At 44.3% G+C, this 16,662-nt stretch overlaps 1 protein-coding gene across 4 annotated transcripts in view; it reads right to left on the bottom strand.

Moving 5' to 3' along the window:
* The window catches only part of unc5b (unc-5 netrin receptor B), a 48,479-nt gene that overhangs the window by 11,229 nt on the left and 20,588 nt on the right, over positions 1 to 16,662 (bottom strand). For 3 of the 4 annotated variants that reach the window (XM_051426810.1, XM_051426801.1, XM_051426821.1), the window contains exons 2-7: positions 4,933 to 5,163; positions 4,465 to 4,608; positions 3,962 to 4,065; positions 2,653 to 2,833; positions 1,880 to 2,047; positions 982 to 1,146 (exon numbers count right to left, since the gene is read on the bottom strand). In XM_051426810.1, the coding sequence (XP_051282770.1) occupies positions 982 to 1,146; positions 1,880 to 2,047; positions 2,653 to 2,833; positions 3,962 to 4,065; positions 4,465 to 4,608; positions 4,933 to 5,163 (993 nt within the window). The remainder of the gene's footprint in view (positions 1 to 981; positions 1,147 to 1,879; positions 2,048 to 2,652; positions 2,834 to 3,961; positions 4,066 to 4,464; positions 4,609 to 4,932; positions 5,164 to 16,662) is intronic. The other variant, XM_051426831.1, reaches the window with a different exon arrangement.

Genomic DNA, 16,662 nt, shown 5'->3' with positions numbered 1-16,662 from the left:
CCAGAGCCACTCGAGTGCATGTTTTCCTGACAGCCCCCTGAGATCGCTCCACTCTGTACAGCCAAATCAGACAGTGTATTTGTCTAATCTGGCTGTTCCATGGAAGCCTGTTTATGTCAGGACTCGTGTGTACGTCTGATAGAGTTGAAGTAGAATGATGCATATGATCCCCCCCCCTGTTGCACGTGCATTTTACAAGGTTTGTCTGCATGCTTGGGCGTGTTGGTCTGTGAACTTGTGTGTATGTGGGTTTTTTTTAAGAGTGTGCTTGAATGTGTCTCACTGCCTCTGTGGATGTGCGTCTCTAAGATTCTAATGCGCTGTCAGCTGGATTCCTCCCAGCTCATCACGGGCTGCACATTGGGTGTCAGTGTGAGTCTGACTCATTCTCATATGCTCTTCCCTGTGCTAATTTTTCAACTTGGCTGTGTCATGCTCGCTTCCCACTCCATGCGCTCCCTTTGCCTGCACTTGCTCTAGCGCTCATCCTCCCTCTCCATCTGTGCTCTTTAGATGTGGATCACTTGCCTTCTCTCTTTGTGAACCTAAATTTTGCCTCATGAAACATCTGTCTGCGATTTAGCTGTTTTTCCTTTCATCTCTCTCTACATCTTCCGCACTTTCAACATGCTACAATGGCTAAACACCTTGGGAATACAGTTCTATACAAAAAAAGCTTTGAAATGCTAACCTTACAAAACTGTGAGCTATGAGCAAAGAAATCTCTGCCTGCAAGACGTGTTATCACTTCAACTATCTCCTGAAGCAGCAAAGCATTGAGGGCTGTTACAGAACTGACCCCTATACATACCACAGAAACACCATTTTTCTTTTAGATATTAGACAGTTGAACTCAGCTCAACAGATGCTTAACTGTATTAAAGGAAAATACATTACAACAAGAAATATATATGAGCCCAATATTGACTCTCCTTTGACATTTAACCACCCCAGCTCAAACACCTTGCTCAGGTGACTTACTGCGCGCACACAGCCCCTCAGTGCAGTTTTTGCTCTCCATCATGCTGCCGCTGCAGTGCTTTCCTCCGTTCCTGGGTGGGGGGGCTTGGCACTCACGACTGCGCCAGTGGGTGCACTCTGTCCCACAGGCGGACCACTTTGCCCACTCTGTCCAGCCACCATCCACTGGAATGAGACAGCAGAGATGTGAGTCATTTTACAGCTAACCGGCAGCTAATCACTCCAGCAAAGGGGGAACTGGGGTGTGACGTTATAATGCAGCATGATGCATATGTAATGGCATAATTTAGCAATTTGCTAAATGCATTCTGTGGTTTGTTTTAAACGATTTTGGAGTCGGGTTGGTCTGACACACGGGGCAAAGCAATAAGTGGCAGAATGGTGCACGACAGTAAATCAGATAACACTATGTTCCTGACGTTTCTTGACGAAATCAGAGCAGTTACGTGACCAAATGCTATTCTGTCCTGGTTGGAAGAAGTTGTTCTTTTTTAAAATATTTTTTGGGGGCTTTTTTCTTTAACTGGATACGACAGCTGAAGATCCACAGGAAAGGGGGAAAGAGAGAGAGAGAGGTTGACATGCAGCAAAAGGGCCACAGGTGGGACCCCAATCCATGGTTGCTGCAGCAAGGACTGAAGCCACCAGAGCACCACCCCAGATGAATTTGTTTTTGAGCTGAGAATGTTTAAATCAGCATAACAACTTGGCTTTATTATTCAGGTTAAACCTCACATGGAGGAACACTGAAAACCAGCATCTGACGTTTTCGAAGTTTTAAAATTCAACCTGGTGCTTCCTGCAAAATGGTCCATTTGGGAAATTTCCTGATATTCCAGTGCGTGACGACTTCGTCTGCAGATGTTATAAATAATACAGATGAGTATGTTGTCTTCACCTGGGCACAGTGTGGTGCAGGTCACTCTTTGGAAGGGTGGGCCCTCGCAGAAGGCACCTCCATTCAGAGGGGCAGGATTGGTGCAGCTGCGTGTACGCCGCTGCCAGCCTCGCCCGCATCGAGCATTACACTCTGACCACTCAGTCCAAGAAGACCAACCTCCGCTCACTGACAGAGAGACAGACATACAAACGGGCAAAGTGAGCAGATATTTCAGGTAATACCCTAGTCAACTTTAACAGAAATGAGAATATTACATCCTGTGGTAAAAACTTTATAAAGACTTTGTAAAATTAAAATCAAGCTTACTAAATATATGTGTTGTAATCTGGTGTATTTACAGAATGAACCTTTCATCCATTCTTCAACTGCCTACCACTTTTTAAGGCTTTGTAAATATACAACGTAGTTGCTATCAATAGTTCAAAAAAGCATAGTAGTTTCCAAATCATATTTAATTAATTAATCCAATTGATTTTCACCATTGTCTTACATAAAAGATGCAATAAGTTTAGTCAAAAAAGTAAGATATACATTTAGGTATATAGCTGCTAAAATGTAGAAATCCTCATTTGAAAGTCATCAATGCTAAATCAATCTGACCAGAAACACATGGATGATTTTGATAACTTCTGTATTATACCTAAATCAATCTCCCACAATCTCCCATACAACAAAATTTTAACAGTTTTGTATCATAGCTAACCTCTATCATGAATGGCAGGAGGTTTATCCTCACAGATGAGAAGGAAAAACGTGTGTGGGTGTGTTACCATAAACAATAAGAGTAGCTGTGCTGCTGCGTCTTTTGGCCACCACATTACGAGCCACGCAGGTGTAGTTAGCAGTGTCTGAGAGTCTGGCCTGTTTGATGATCAGATCATGATCAATGGTGATCAGGAAGTTGGAGTCTTGCGATGGATCTATGACGTCCTCATTCTTCAGCCAGTCCACCTAAAGAGTGACACACACACACACACACACACACACACACACACACACACACACAAATACACAACAATCAGAACTTTGTTGGACTGAAAGAAATCTTCAGGTGATCACACAAAGTGATGGAATTAATAGAAAAAGAAAAAAGTACAATTTCAAACAAAAAGTAATCATTGCAGAAGATTTTAGATTCTTGAAAAATATCTGTACTCTCCAACCTCGGAGTCGCAGCAGTTCTGAATGACGGACTTCCTTTAATTCTTTTGGCAGATAACTCTTCACAGAAATCATTGTACAAATCAGCAGGTGTGCATGCATAAACATGAGTCAGCACACCACACACACAGACCCATTCAGTAAACACGATAAACCTGCAGAGTATTAGGCCATCACGACACGCTTCAATGCTACACGTGGTATTGATCAAACGCTGTCAATATTTAATCATTTTTAGTTTGCTCAGGAGATTTTGTGGCTACTTTTGGCCAAACTCACTTTTATTTTTGATACATCCTCCTTACTAATGGACTTAACATCATAGCCCACAACCACAGTACAATTAGTTTTCATCATGAAACACATTCTGTAATTCACCAAACGTGAGCTTTTACACTTTCATGCTATGTGCTTTTAATGCCGCATAATAAACTGTTATTAACCACTAAAAAGAATAATACAGCTTGGCAGAATGTAAGTATTTACTTGAGTAATAAAATTCTATATTCATGAATAGTTTGTTTTCTTTTGTTATATATTTGCTGCTGTTTTATGAGAGAAATAAAACTGTTTGATATAGTGCTATACAGTTAAAGCAGCTTAGTGTTAAAACATGACACAAAGTGGATTTAAGTATAGCCTTTTTTGCTTCGTTGTTTAAATAACGGCGAATATTATTACTGATCGTTCTATACTTTTTTTTTTGATGGTGCCTCGCAGCTGGATAGACTTAAATCTCTCAAACTTTGGTGGCCCGCTCCTTAATATGCACCCTTGTATATATCGTTGTTATTTAGATCTCGGCTTTGCAATCTCGGGTTGAGATATAGAGCTATAAAAAATATAAATACAAAAACACAAAGCCCAAAAGTGACAGCAAAAAGCAATAAGAATTGGGATGAGGAGGGAGAGATCTACCTCGGCGGCGGGCATGCCCTCCGGGGGGCGACACTGCAGCAGCACCTCCTGTTCGAGCCGTACCTCCCGCCCCAGCGGCTCCTGCTCAAAGTTCTTCCTAAGGTCTACAGGGGGCGACACAGATGTAGTCAGCAGTTAGTGAAGGCTGCCCTGTGACAGGAGTGACACCCTGTTTATCTTTGTGACATTGCCTGTCACACACACACACACACACACACACACACACACACACGCCAGGCAAAGCCCCAAAAAGCCTCTGTCACTATGTCGTGTTTTTTTCACTTCAAACCCTCATAAACATGCAGAGTGTCAATCACACTACGCCACACATTACCACGGGGGACTATGATGGAGTGCTACAGCAAATTCATTTGCATATATACTTAAGCTGACATATATGACAAGCAAAAAGACGGAAACATTTGCCCTTCTGCTGTCTCTCTTCCTTCCTTTCTCTCTTACACAAACACTCACACACACTCACACACAGCCTTGGTACTGACATGCAATGCGAACGTAGGCACGGTTGCTCTTTGTGGTGCCAGCCGAGCTCCAGGCCACACACTGGCACCAGTAGTCCTCCAATCCAAACAGCTCCTCCACCTGCGTCCTGGACACTGAGATGTCCACCTCCCGCACCACCAGGCCTGTGCACACAGAGAGAGAGAGAGAGAGAGAGAAAGAGAGAGAAGAAGAGAGAGAGAGAGAGAGAGAGAGAGAGAGAGAGAGAGAGAGGAGGAGAGAATTAGAGGAGCATATTTTTCACAGTGCATATAAATAATGCATTGGCTACGGGCCAAATGCAGTTAACGTGCACATAAAATCCTATGGGAGCTAATGGATTATGTAGTTGAAAATGATGTTTGTAATTGAGTATGATTTTTATGTCTGTGAAATACAAGGTGACATTACTATGTGTGTGTGTGTGTGTGTGTGATGTTGTTTACAGTACACCTCTGTGTGTGTATTACCTGTGATCTGGTCCAGGCTCTCTCTGGTGACGTGATCGTTTTGATTGACCCATTCTCCGTTACACTTAAAGTAGATCTGAGTGGCTGGTGATGCCCGGCAACGTAGCTGTACCGGCCGGTTCTTTACGATGAAGGCGTCCTCTGGTTCCAGCAGGAATTCTGGGAGAGGTTCTGCCGGCGCTGATGGGAAGGAATCGGGGAGAACCTCGGTCTCGCTGTAGTCGCTGCTCTCTGAAAATAAAGGGCACAGTAGTGATTAGGATGGCAGTCTTTTAATGGGAAGTCCAGAGTTAAAGAGGCGTACCCAAGCAGTGCAGAGTCTCCATCAGTATTTGGATGGCTGCTCTGAGGCTGATCCTGCATTCCAACCTCACTGTTGAGGAAGTAAGAAATAAACAAACTGACAAATGTCCCTCTGGGATCAATAAGCTATCACATACCTGGAGGGAATATGTGTGAGTGTGACAGCTTGTCTTGTGTGTCTCAGTCCTGCTTTAGGGCATGTGTGGACAAATTCGTCAGCAGTGTTTAACTGTATACATTAAGGCAAATCGGTTTGTGTATCTCATTTAGGACCTTTAAGGGACTGACAGTTTGCAGTGTAAATGGAGGGGTGGGGTGACATTTTCGCCTCCTTGTACTGTCAGTAATCTGGTCAATGCAGGCCTTCTGCTCTGGTCTCCCTGGGAGAGTCCATGCCTCTCAGCTGGGTGGGAGAGCTGCTGACCTTCCACGGACAGGTCCTGTTGATCGCACATTATCCCCTGACATTTTCGATGTGACACATCCCTCCTGGCAATGCTGCCAAGAGCTTCTCCTGGCAGGAAGGACACGGTATCTTTGACCTCTTCACTGCAACTTGTTACTCGAATAACGATGGGTGGATCCCACGCAGTATATTAATGCTGCAATGTTATTGGCTACTATACTGGTTTCACAGCAGTAGATAGATTTAGGTATGTGTACTGATACTATGTATTTTGCTAAATTGTTTTTCAAGGGTCAGCACGTTTACTGTACAGATTGTGAAGTCCTTTTGAGGTAAATTTCTGATTTTGATCTATATAAATAAAATTGACTTGACTTGACAGTTTCAGTTTCAGCTGTCCAGAGGTGTTAGTTCTGGGATGTAACTAAGAATTTCAGTATCAGTCTGACTTGTCTGTTGACAGGGCTGCAGATGATGATGCAAGCTCAACCCTTCTCACACAAGTCATGTGTGTCCATCAACGGGATTGTATCCTGGGCAAAACACTGAAGCACAGGCAGACTGGAGAAGAGTTTATGACACGACAACAGGACTGCGGTAGCTTCTGCCATGCAACAACCTGACCATAGTATAGCTATAATGGTCTGTCTGAAACCTGAGGCGTACAGCACACAAATACAACAATGCATTTAAAGTATGTTTAAAACACCACAATAAGTCAGCAGGTGCCATACATGTTCTCTCTCTTTTTATGCAATGTTAACATCATCTACTGTCAAAACCCTGTCATCACTTTCTGACTTTCCCTTTCGGGTAATCCTGGTTCTTATAAATTGTTAATGGGTCTGACCTTCCAATAGAAAACTTTGTTCTGCTTACCAAAATGATCTAAGTTCAATAAGCATTAAATGAAAGACAGGAGCGGAGTGCAAAGGATTGACAGGGTCGGCTCCAGTCAGGAGCTGCAAAAAAAAAGGTATGTGCATATTCAGCCCAGTGCACTTTCTTCCCTTGACACACGCGCACACACACACTCACACACACCTGCAGGCATGGGTGAAGTGTGCTTTTCTTACACGGCAGTCTCACAGCACTACAGTTTTTAAATCTCATTCTCTACATTCAGTGGATAAAGAAAGAGGTGGGAGGGCAGATGCAGCCACTTTTAGGCTTAAATGAGACTTAAACCAGACAAATTTGCAGTTTTCAAAATGTATCGAGCCCAACCTGATCAGTTATTCCACAACCAGGGAACAAGAGAAACTACTTAGAAAGATACCATCTCCTATTTTAGGAAAGTGAGCACTTCCCCACCCCCATCCCACTGTTCCCCCTGACAGACTGTCTGAGGCATTAGGGGAAAGCAAAGAGGAACACAGAGCGTGAAGGAAGTGAGAGAGAAAGTTGTGGCACGATTCAAACCAAGGCCAGTAGGGATTCATGGGATTCAAGAGGTTGTAACGTCTTCAGGTACAGTGACTGTACCATCTCGCGGAGCTGTGGCCATGGGACAGGCAGTAAGGGCAACAGCTGCCTCTGGCCCACCACCCATCCAGGATGGACCCGTCATCTTTAATCTGTCTCTACGTCTCTCCAGCCTGTCTTTACCGCAAACACACCCTCATTCTTCTCCTTCCAAAAAGACCTTCCACTGACTATGTATATTTACTAACCATGACCCCAAACTGAACCCTCACCACTGCACGCATTTACGCTTTACCCCACCTTGACCCCAGTGTGGTAGAGTAAAAACAGAAGTGCTTATTTTGGTGATGAGCTAGCAAAGAGTGATCATTATTATAAAAAACATGATGACTTTTTTTTTTTCTTGCACTGAAATACTAATGTGTTTCAAAAAAACGTAAAAGTAAGTAAATAAATGATTTAGTACATTTAGGCACAGCTACTTGTACAAAAAACGAGTCACTTCTCATCAGTTGGTTAAAACCACAACCACCAATCAAAATGACAGATAATGTACTTCTGCTGCTGTTGACTATTTTCATCGACCACATTGGAACTTCCAGAGGAATTCAAATGGACAAACACATATTATTACAAAAATACGCTTTTAAATTGTAGGAAACAAAAGATTGTGATTTCTCAACCTAATCCTACAGTAGTAACTCCAGCCCAGTCTTAAAGTCTTATGATCTAATTACGTTTGTTTTCCACTTGGCTACCACAATACTTGGCTGCCATATTCGTGTGTTGCGACTGATAGAAGAGTTTAGACGGGCTGAAATTTTTACAAATCTTCAATAGCATCTGCTTAGCCAAGAGAAATGAGGCAATATGGTTGGCCATATTCTGAACAGACACAAAGACAACCTGTTTCAAAGAAACTATTTTTCAAAGGAAAAATGTGGATGGACAGAAACACAAATACAGCAAAGTTAGTCAGACAGGTGTGGCCACACCCTAACTCTGAACTAAATCTTACTTCAGTGAAATATCCAAATTCTAACACCACCAATAAGATATGAAATGACATGACATGACATGATATAGCGTCATGTTAAACCTGCACACGTATCCATGGACCAACACTGACACTTGTTTCTGCTCCAACAGGTTACACCTTGGCAGGGGTCCACACTTTCATTAATACACATACGCTCAAATAACAACGTGCAATGGGTAGAGGTAAAGACAAATCAATAGGAATACTGAAAGTTAACACATCTCAGTGATGTTTAGTGATGTTTAACAAGGAACATGAATCACATTCATTGTTGTGCCTATCTCCCAATCCTCTCCTCTGTCTGTTTTCCCTCCTCACATCCTCTTGCTCTCCTCTTACTAAGCCGTCGCCTCCAGTCTTTCAGACTTTGAATTCACTGTCAATAACCAATTGTGTGTCCCCTCCCCGCCTCTCACCCCCGCTCTTTCCCTTTGTCCGGCATTGATCGCTCGGTGTTCAAACATCGGCTGAAAAACACAGCCTGTCACTCTTCAGGCGCGATGAGAGGGGGCACAGGGAGAGAAAAAAAGAGGACGGCTGGGGAAGAATGGCAGCAGAGACAGACAAACAGAAAGAGACAGTGGTTGAGAATGGAGATAGAATGGGAGGAACAGCCCTGCGTATTTGGATAAACCTCGATATGCAATGTGTATGTGTGTGTGCGTGTGTGTGTGTTCTGGGGCCTGCAAAGTACCACAGTTTAATTAACACACTTTTGGATGACAGAGGTAGGAGACAGACAGCGTCTTTCTCTACCCCTGTCTCTCTCTGGGATAATGGAGCTGGGGGTTTAAAGTGGAACCTGTGTTTTTGGGCCAGCATACAAACATCCATCAGAGCTCAGCAGCCGGCAATTTGTGCGGAATGGAGGAACCTTAAAGACAATAACTCCTCGCCGTGCAGCACAGCAAGTCTTTTATTACTCTAATGACAGACAGCAGACAGCTAGAAAGCAAACACAGGCTTCTGGGTATTCTTTTCTAGAGCACTCAATCGCACACAATCGCACAAACACATACACACGTAGACCCAGACACTAGATGACAACCTATGCTTATACAGTACATTCTCACCCACTTGTATTCATGTATGCTAAACTCAAATAGTGTAACTGGAGGAGTCCCCTCCTTCGGTGACTGTGTGGCGAGTGCAGAGCTTCACTACAGTGTAACTGAGAGTCAGAGTGACAGTGGTGGAGCGAGGCCACAACTAGAAGGCAGGCCCGCGTGGGAGAGAGATAGAGGGAATCTGGACAGAGGTGACAAGATGGGAAGAGAGGAAGGCTGGCCAAAGACAGGTCAAGAGACACTAATAGACGAGTGGAGAGGAGAGAGAGACGATGGAGTACACACAAAGTGCGCACACACACACACACACACACACACACACACACACACACACACACACACACACACACACACACACACACACACACACAATACCGGACTGCTGAAATAACTGGAGGAAAATGAATGACAGCATTGTCTTTGTCTCAGCCTGACTGTGAAACTGTCTCTGTTGTTCTTTCAGCCCTCTGTCTTTCTCCACCCTCTCTTTTCTCTTGCCTCTCATTCTTACACACACACACATGCACAACTGTAATTTTCTTAGCCCCGGCGCCTCTAGCCAGAGTGGAGTCTAAAGCGTCTGTACTTTATCATTACCTTTACAGAGTTAGTCATTACTGTCCCCTCCAGTGCCCTCACTATCCCAACACTGCACTCAGAAGTGAGGGAAAAGAGAGCAAGATAGAATAAAGCATAGGAAGGAGAATAGTTTGAAGTAGCCAAACAACAGAAAGAAGCTATAAAAGACACAGGGGTTAGGCTGTGTTTAGCAAGATCGGGAATCCTTTTTTTTCTTTAGGTGTCCTATGAGGTCAAAAACAAACAAGCAACAGCACAGCGTCCCACCTCCTCCCTTCCGCTTTCCAGTTTGGTGTCTGACATGGGAGTGCTTTTTTTCTTCTGGCCCTCCCCTGACTCCAGTCCTCCTTCCCTCCTGCCTGCTGGATTCAAAGCACTTTGCGCAGCTCCAGTAGACTTCAAATGACATCCTACAGTCTTAAACACAAACACACACGCATAGAGGAAGAACCATAGCCCACAGCTATGAAGCTCAACCGGTTCACTGAGCCCACTAAGGACAAACAGCTGTGAGGACAGACAGCCAAATATGACAACACTGCTGGTGACAGAGGAAACAAGGCCAATAAATAGAGTGATCAGCAGCCATTATGTAACATTGACTGGCTGACCATATCCATCATCCTCACCCAATCTACCTCATTATCATCATTCTTGCGAGGAAGCCCCGAGGTAGAGTCGTGCAAATCATGTGCATGCGCGTGCGCACACACACACACACACACACACACACACACACAGAGGCAGGTCGAAAGAGACAGAGATGGATGGAGGGAGACAATTTCTCCTTGCCTTTCTTAAAGGACAATTACATTGAGTGATTGATATTCAGACTGACCTCATCCTCATCACCCTGAAAACAACTCGCTACAGGAGGAGAGAGAAGAAACCAGCGAGGAGGGGAAAAGATGAAGTGAAGAGACGTGATGACTGGAAAAAAGCAAGTGTCGAGATTTAGACGACGGATTTGATGGAAAAATCACTGAACGTGTGAGTGGGACAGTCTCAGTGTGTGTGTGTGTGTGTGTGTGTGTGTGTGTGTGTGTTGGCATCAGGCAGGGCATGAGGAGACATGAGCGCAGGTTGGAGCGACACAGCATCACTTCTCACATCAACAAAGCCAGACGGGGTGTGAGGAGTCATGCGGTTCACCCATCTGACTGAACACACACACACACGCAAACGCACAAATACTTTCCCTTCTGAGCACAGACAGGGGGGAAAATTGGTCATCTTTTAATAGGAAATGTCGTTAATTCACCAGTGACTAACAGGCACGCCATTATTTTCATTTCATCATGGTAGCTGTGAGGCGACAGGAGGCAGGAAGCACAATTTGACGTCCTGCTAAGAGCGGCACAGATCCATCCATGTGCTCTCTCATAAAGCCTTCGACACATTGGCCTTGAAAGTTCTTGTTTGGATATTTTGATACTACCACCAAGATGTGCACCTGCGGCGCCTCAACATGACTCTGCAGCCTGTTTCTTTGTACTCACCATGGTGGCTCTCTAACTAACAGACTCACAGATTTCTCACACAGGCAGGCAGGCACATGTTTTTTTCCCCTGTAACTAGCACAATTGACCCAACAGTCTGATATTGAAGAAATACCCTTACTTGCTATTTTCCCATAGTCAGATAAAAAAGAAACAAAATCAGGTTCATCTTTGTGTTTCTTGTACAGCAACAGGTCCAAGCGTAGCTTAAAACCAACACTGGAAACCAGAGAAAGCAGCATTATATTATGTGAAATTAACAGTTAGCTATTTAGACATTTGAAGCTTTGTCTTCTGCATTTCTTTTGTTACTTGCGTACAATTAGCTTTTGGGGCTGAACAGATTAAAAAAATACTTACTATACTATATACTATACGATACATAACTACATCTTATTTTTACTTTAGGATTTTTTTAATTACAAGATGAAAAATAACAGCAGACTGAGAATTTTTTGACAAAGCTATGCTAGCGGCTCTCCTTCATTTGTTTCACTGAACACAAATTTTTGACTTCTGGTTGCTAACTTTGGACACAACAGAACACAAACATGTTTGTATAAGGTTGTAAATATTGCAGTAGCTTTCCCTATAACCAAAAAAAATTTATAAAAATCCTTTCCGAATATTGTCAACTAAGAATCACATAAGCAACATAAGCATGTTTGTTACAGGAACTCGTGAGCTGCAACTTGTTGGAGGTTCATCATAGTGGTGAAAATGTCACACCTTTGATTGGTTCCAACATGGGACTGAAGACGCCTGCAGAGTGGCTATTTCTGTGAAGTGTGAAGCCTCTGTTTCATCAAGATATGAGCGTGAGCATGTAATTGATTGTGCAAGGCGTGTGTGCAAGTGAGTGAGAAAGATGGAATCTGTGTGAGCCGGAAAAGAACAAAAAGAGGGATGTAAAATGTGTGTGTCTAAGAAAGAAAGAGGGAGGTGACAGGAGGCTGGGAAGCAGATTGGCAGAGGGGGAAGGCCGAGCAGGTGATGGAGATGCAGAGTGACAGAAATGCTTCGCTTGTCCATCCAGCATGTCCTGGTGGCAGGAGGACAGAGCACAAGCCTGAGGACATAGTAACACATACACACACTCACACACACAGCGAATGCAGAGGCTTGCAAGACCTCATTTACAGATCTGCTTGTAAATAAAGTGCTATCCCACACTTTTAGCTGCAAGGTGTGTTACCCTACAAACCTCTTATTGTTAATGAAGTGTGACCTCTCCTTTTTAAAAAAACTCACCCTCTGACTGTTTTTCTCCCATAAGCCCTCGGTGTCATAATAACACTTAATCAGACCTGCTGAAGGGTATGCCAGGGGGGAACAAACAGACACACACAGTAAACATGTTATCTAACTATATGGTTCCAGATAGTAAATAAGGCCCAATGAGAGAATGACAGTCAACAGTGTTTTTTACTGATAACTGGGTGAATGTTGCAGAATTTTGTGGCTGTTTGACAGGGACCCACACTACATTCAAACTGAGTGTGAGAGGTGGGGCGGGTGTGTTTGTAACACACTATGGATTATATTTATCCACTGTTTATGCAAGGGACAGCCTACTCTAAGTGAGATTCTGTGACTGTGTTTTTTGAATGTGTGGGTGAGTGTGACTGCGAGAGTGGGAGCACTAAGAGGATTTGCGCTTGTGTTGTAGCTGTGAGCCCACTGCTGTTACTGGTGCATTTGAATAGACAGGGGGGGGGGTGGCTGCATCGTGGCTGACAGTTTGCTCAGTCACAGCTAGGGGGCGCCACCCCCCATGGAGCTCATTAATCATAGCCCATCAAAAAGTGGCCCTGTGCTGTTTGTGCGTGCCCCGACGACCACCTACTGCATGGGAACACAGGCGTACACAAGCAGCACTATCAATCACTATCAGAGGTGGAGAGAGAGTGGGTGAGAGAGGGGTGAGGAGACAGGGAGAGAGAGGAAGGGAGGGAGAGGAGACAGAGTGGGTGAGACAATGTTGTTTTCTTATTATCCTTTCGAAATTACAGACCAATGTCACAACTATTACTTGGAGGTCAAACTCATATGGCAGAGTGAGACTCTTCCTTCCTGCGTGTGTGTATGTGTTGAGTGTAAGGCGCCACTGCTTGTCTGCTCCACCACTGCGCAGCTGCTTGATGAGAGTTGCGCAAATCTACCCGGAGTGGCTGGTTGCCATGGTGGGTATTCACATGGAGCCGGCTCCTCTAGGGGCCTGCAGTCTACACAGCCATTAACTATGGTCCACATACTGCAGCTACACACGCACACACACACACACACACACACACACACACACACAAACACACACACACACATTATCTGTAGTCTGTCTGTGTCTTTCCATCGCTCTTTCTTCTGCCACCTCACTCCCTCCATTTGGAAGTCTTGTTGAAAATCTGTCCTTCTCTGTCATTGATTGTCTAACTGTGTGTGCGTGTGTGCGCACGTACATATAGTGAATAGGTGAGCAATACAGTGGGATGAGTGTTTGGAAGCTGGGGCCGTTTAAATGGCAGTAATTACATGAGAAGATGAGCTGCATTCCTTCCTGAGGGCAGGCTGATTACAGGCCTCTCCTCTCTGGGCCCCTGTAATTACCCACTCTACCCTGCCCCCCCTTCCCCCTCTCCTCACCCCCGTGCCTCACCCTCCATCCCACTGTACTTGCATTGGCTCTGCTCTGCCTCGGCGGGCTACAGGCGAGTTCACCCCCCTCCTCATGTCCTCTGATCCACCTCTCTCCCAACTTCTGCAACACTCCACCTCCCCTTCCCCTCACCAGGTCACTCTTCTGTCCTCTCTCATTGCTCCTCGAACTGATTGCTACTCACACACGCACACACAGACTCACACTTAGAGACCACTCAGAGGAAAAATAGCAGATGTGTCACCATGCACACAGTGTACACTGCCTTCATTTTTGCCTAAATATCTCTTATTAAGAGATTAATATTTACATTAAATTGGATCATGAATCTTTTCTTTGGATTCCTAAAAAAAGGAAACAGGATTCTGGTTAAACAGTATACTTCACATCAGATATATTGGTAAGTTCTTGATGAACACTACTACTACTAATAGTACTACTAGTACTATCCCTCCCGCAGGTGGATTTCTTTAATAATGTATTACTGTGTGTCGGTAGGGTGGTTGCTGTCAAATGCCATTCAGTACTGATGGGCACTCCTGGAGACAAGACTTGACAGCTCCTGAGCACTCCTACCCCACTTTTTTTTTTTTTCCTCACAAACACAAACACAACACACACACACACACACACACACACACACACACACACACACACACACACACACACACACACACAAAGTAAGGGTGGGGTTGTACACATGACCTCACACATACACAAACCTCAACAAAACAAGTAAGTCCACCCCAGTCAGGGATTCCGGTAAGACTGGAGACACACAGACAGTCAAATTACATGTCCTCCCCCCCAACACCCTCAATTGTTGCACCAACCAACAGTCTGAGTCCCTGTTACCCTGTCATTTGTGTTCAAGCACATATTCAGCATGGAACTCACAGTTACAGTTTTTTCAATTAAAGCTCTCAGAATACCAAAAACACTCCTTTGTTTAAAACATTTAAGTTCTTTCTGAAGATATTGGCTTGTATCATCATATGACAATGTGCAAATTCAAGAGGCATGAACTGTGATTGTGAGAAGAGTTGGCAAAAGGCGTCACAACATATGTGTTTTGTATTATTTGATATGACAACTACGGCTCCCCAGTGACAGGAAGACGGCCGGATCAAACTTCCTGTGCAAATCGCATCAGACACCACGAACAGGTGATAACGAAGAAAAGGGGAAGAGTGTTGGGAGGGCTGGTTTAAAGAGCTGCAGAGAGAGAGAACTTAAACATCACCAGGGGAAGACGGATGGATTAAAAATGAAAAGTCTTTATCTCTTTAAGCATTATGAAGACAGAGAGCAGGAGGAAGAGAGACCAAAATAGAGCTAGTCCGGGAGAGAATTTTAGGGAAAGAACAAGAAAATGGGATGGGATGGAGGGGTAAGTACAGGTAACCTAGCTAATGTAAGGTGATGATCGAGGAAGAGGGGGAGGAGGAGCGAGCAAAAAGGGAGATTAATGACGAGGCGATAAGCTTTGCTGTAAGCGGGTAGCCATGCTAGAGGGGAAGGAAGGGAAGGAGGGAGAATATGTGAATGGAAAGAGCAGGGCAAAAAAAGAGATGGAGAGAGACACAAAAACACTCCCTGGGTGCAGATCAAGTGCAACTCTTGATTGGGTGTGTGTGTGTGTGTGTGTGTGTGTGTGTGTTTATGTGAGTACTGTGGGCATCAGCTATGGTTGCCACAATTGCCAGTGCTATAAGAGATGCCTGCTGCTGTAATGTGTTGTGACAGGGGCTGATTCTTGTGACTAACTGCTTTGGCAGGAGAGCTCCTCTGTCATGCTAATGAACAGATGAGGAGATGAGCCGGATTGACAGCGGATCGACGGGCCACGCGCGACGCACTCACGCTCACACAGAGACAGAGGGTTAGACGGTACATGCGAAGACAAGAGCAGCAGACCTCGCTGTCATGAATGTGTACGGCCCATGACACACTGATGCAGACATCCCCGCTCACAAATAGCTAGTCACCAAGTCAGTGTGACAGAGGTGACAACACATGGACAAACAAAGTGAGATGAAAAAAACAACAAAAACATGTGCATGCACAGACGCATGATCACACCCCACACAAACACAGCGGGGTTGGCGTCACTCTGTTCCTTCATTGCGTCCCCTTGCATCAGAGAAATCCCTAGATATGCAGTACACAACAAGCAACATGCTGTAGGCCAGCGTCTGTCTGTGTGTGTGTGTGTGTGTGTGAGAGGGAGATATGGGTTATGAGCTTTGTAAATTTGGCCCAAAACATTGTGCAATGTACCATTCAACAAATATTTGAACTGATGAAAGTACATTACTATTCCAAAAACAGGCTACAAGGAACAACATTTTTAAAACTTGCTTCAGGAGTGACAGAAAATGTAATAATGACAATGAATATTAAATTATTGGTTAAATGAATAAACAAGGCTCGGATAACACTGTTAACGGGAACGCTTTGAAAACAAGCCTGATTTTAATGAGATACTCTAAACTAAAAATGAGAAAGATAAAGATGGAAATAGACAGATAGCGAGGAGAGACAGAGAGGTAGACAAGGCACAGAAAAGATTAGGGCACTAATAGGCAGAAAATCCATGTTGGAGGAGATAGATGACGAGAGGTGATGTGGTGATAGCAGAGGAGGACAAATGGAGAGGCAGAAAATAGAGGTGAGATTCAATCTCCTCACCCTGTAGAATGTCGGGGTCTTGTAAGCAAAAGTAGTCCTGTGCAGAAGCTAATGGCTGTTTTATCCCT

The sequence above is a fragment of the Dicentrarchus labrax genome, unplaced genomic scaffold (assembly GCF_905237075.1).
Source record: "Dicentrarchus labrax unplaced genomic scaffold, dlabrax2021, whole genome shotgun sequence".
Classification (NCBI taxonomy): domain Eukaryota; kingdom Metazoa; phylum Chordata; class Actinopteri; family Moronidae; genus Dicentrarchus; species Dicentrarchus labrax.
The sequence above is the reverse complement of the archived record's forward strand: the minus strand, read 5'-3'. Positions and strand labels throughout refer to the sequence as shown.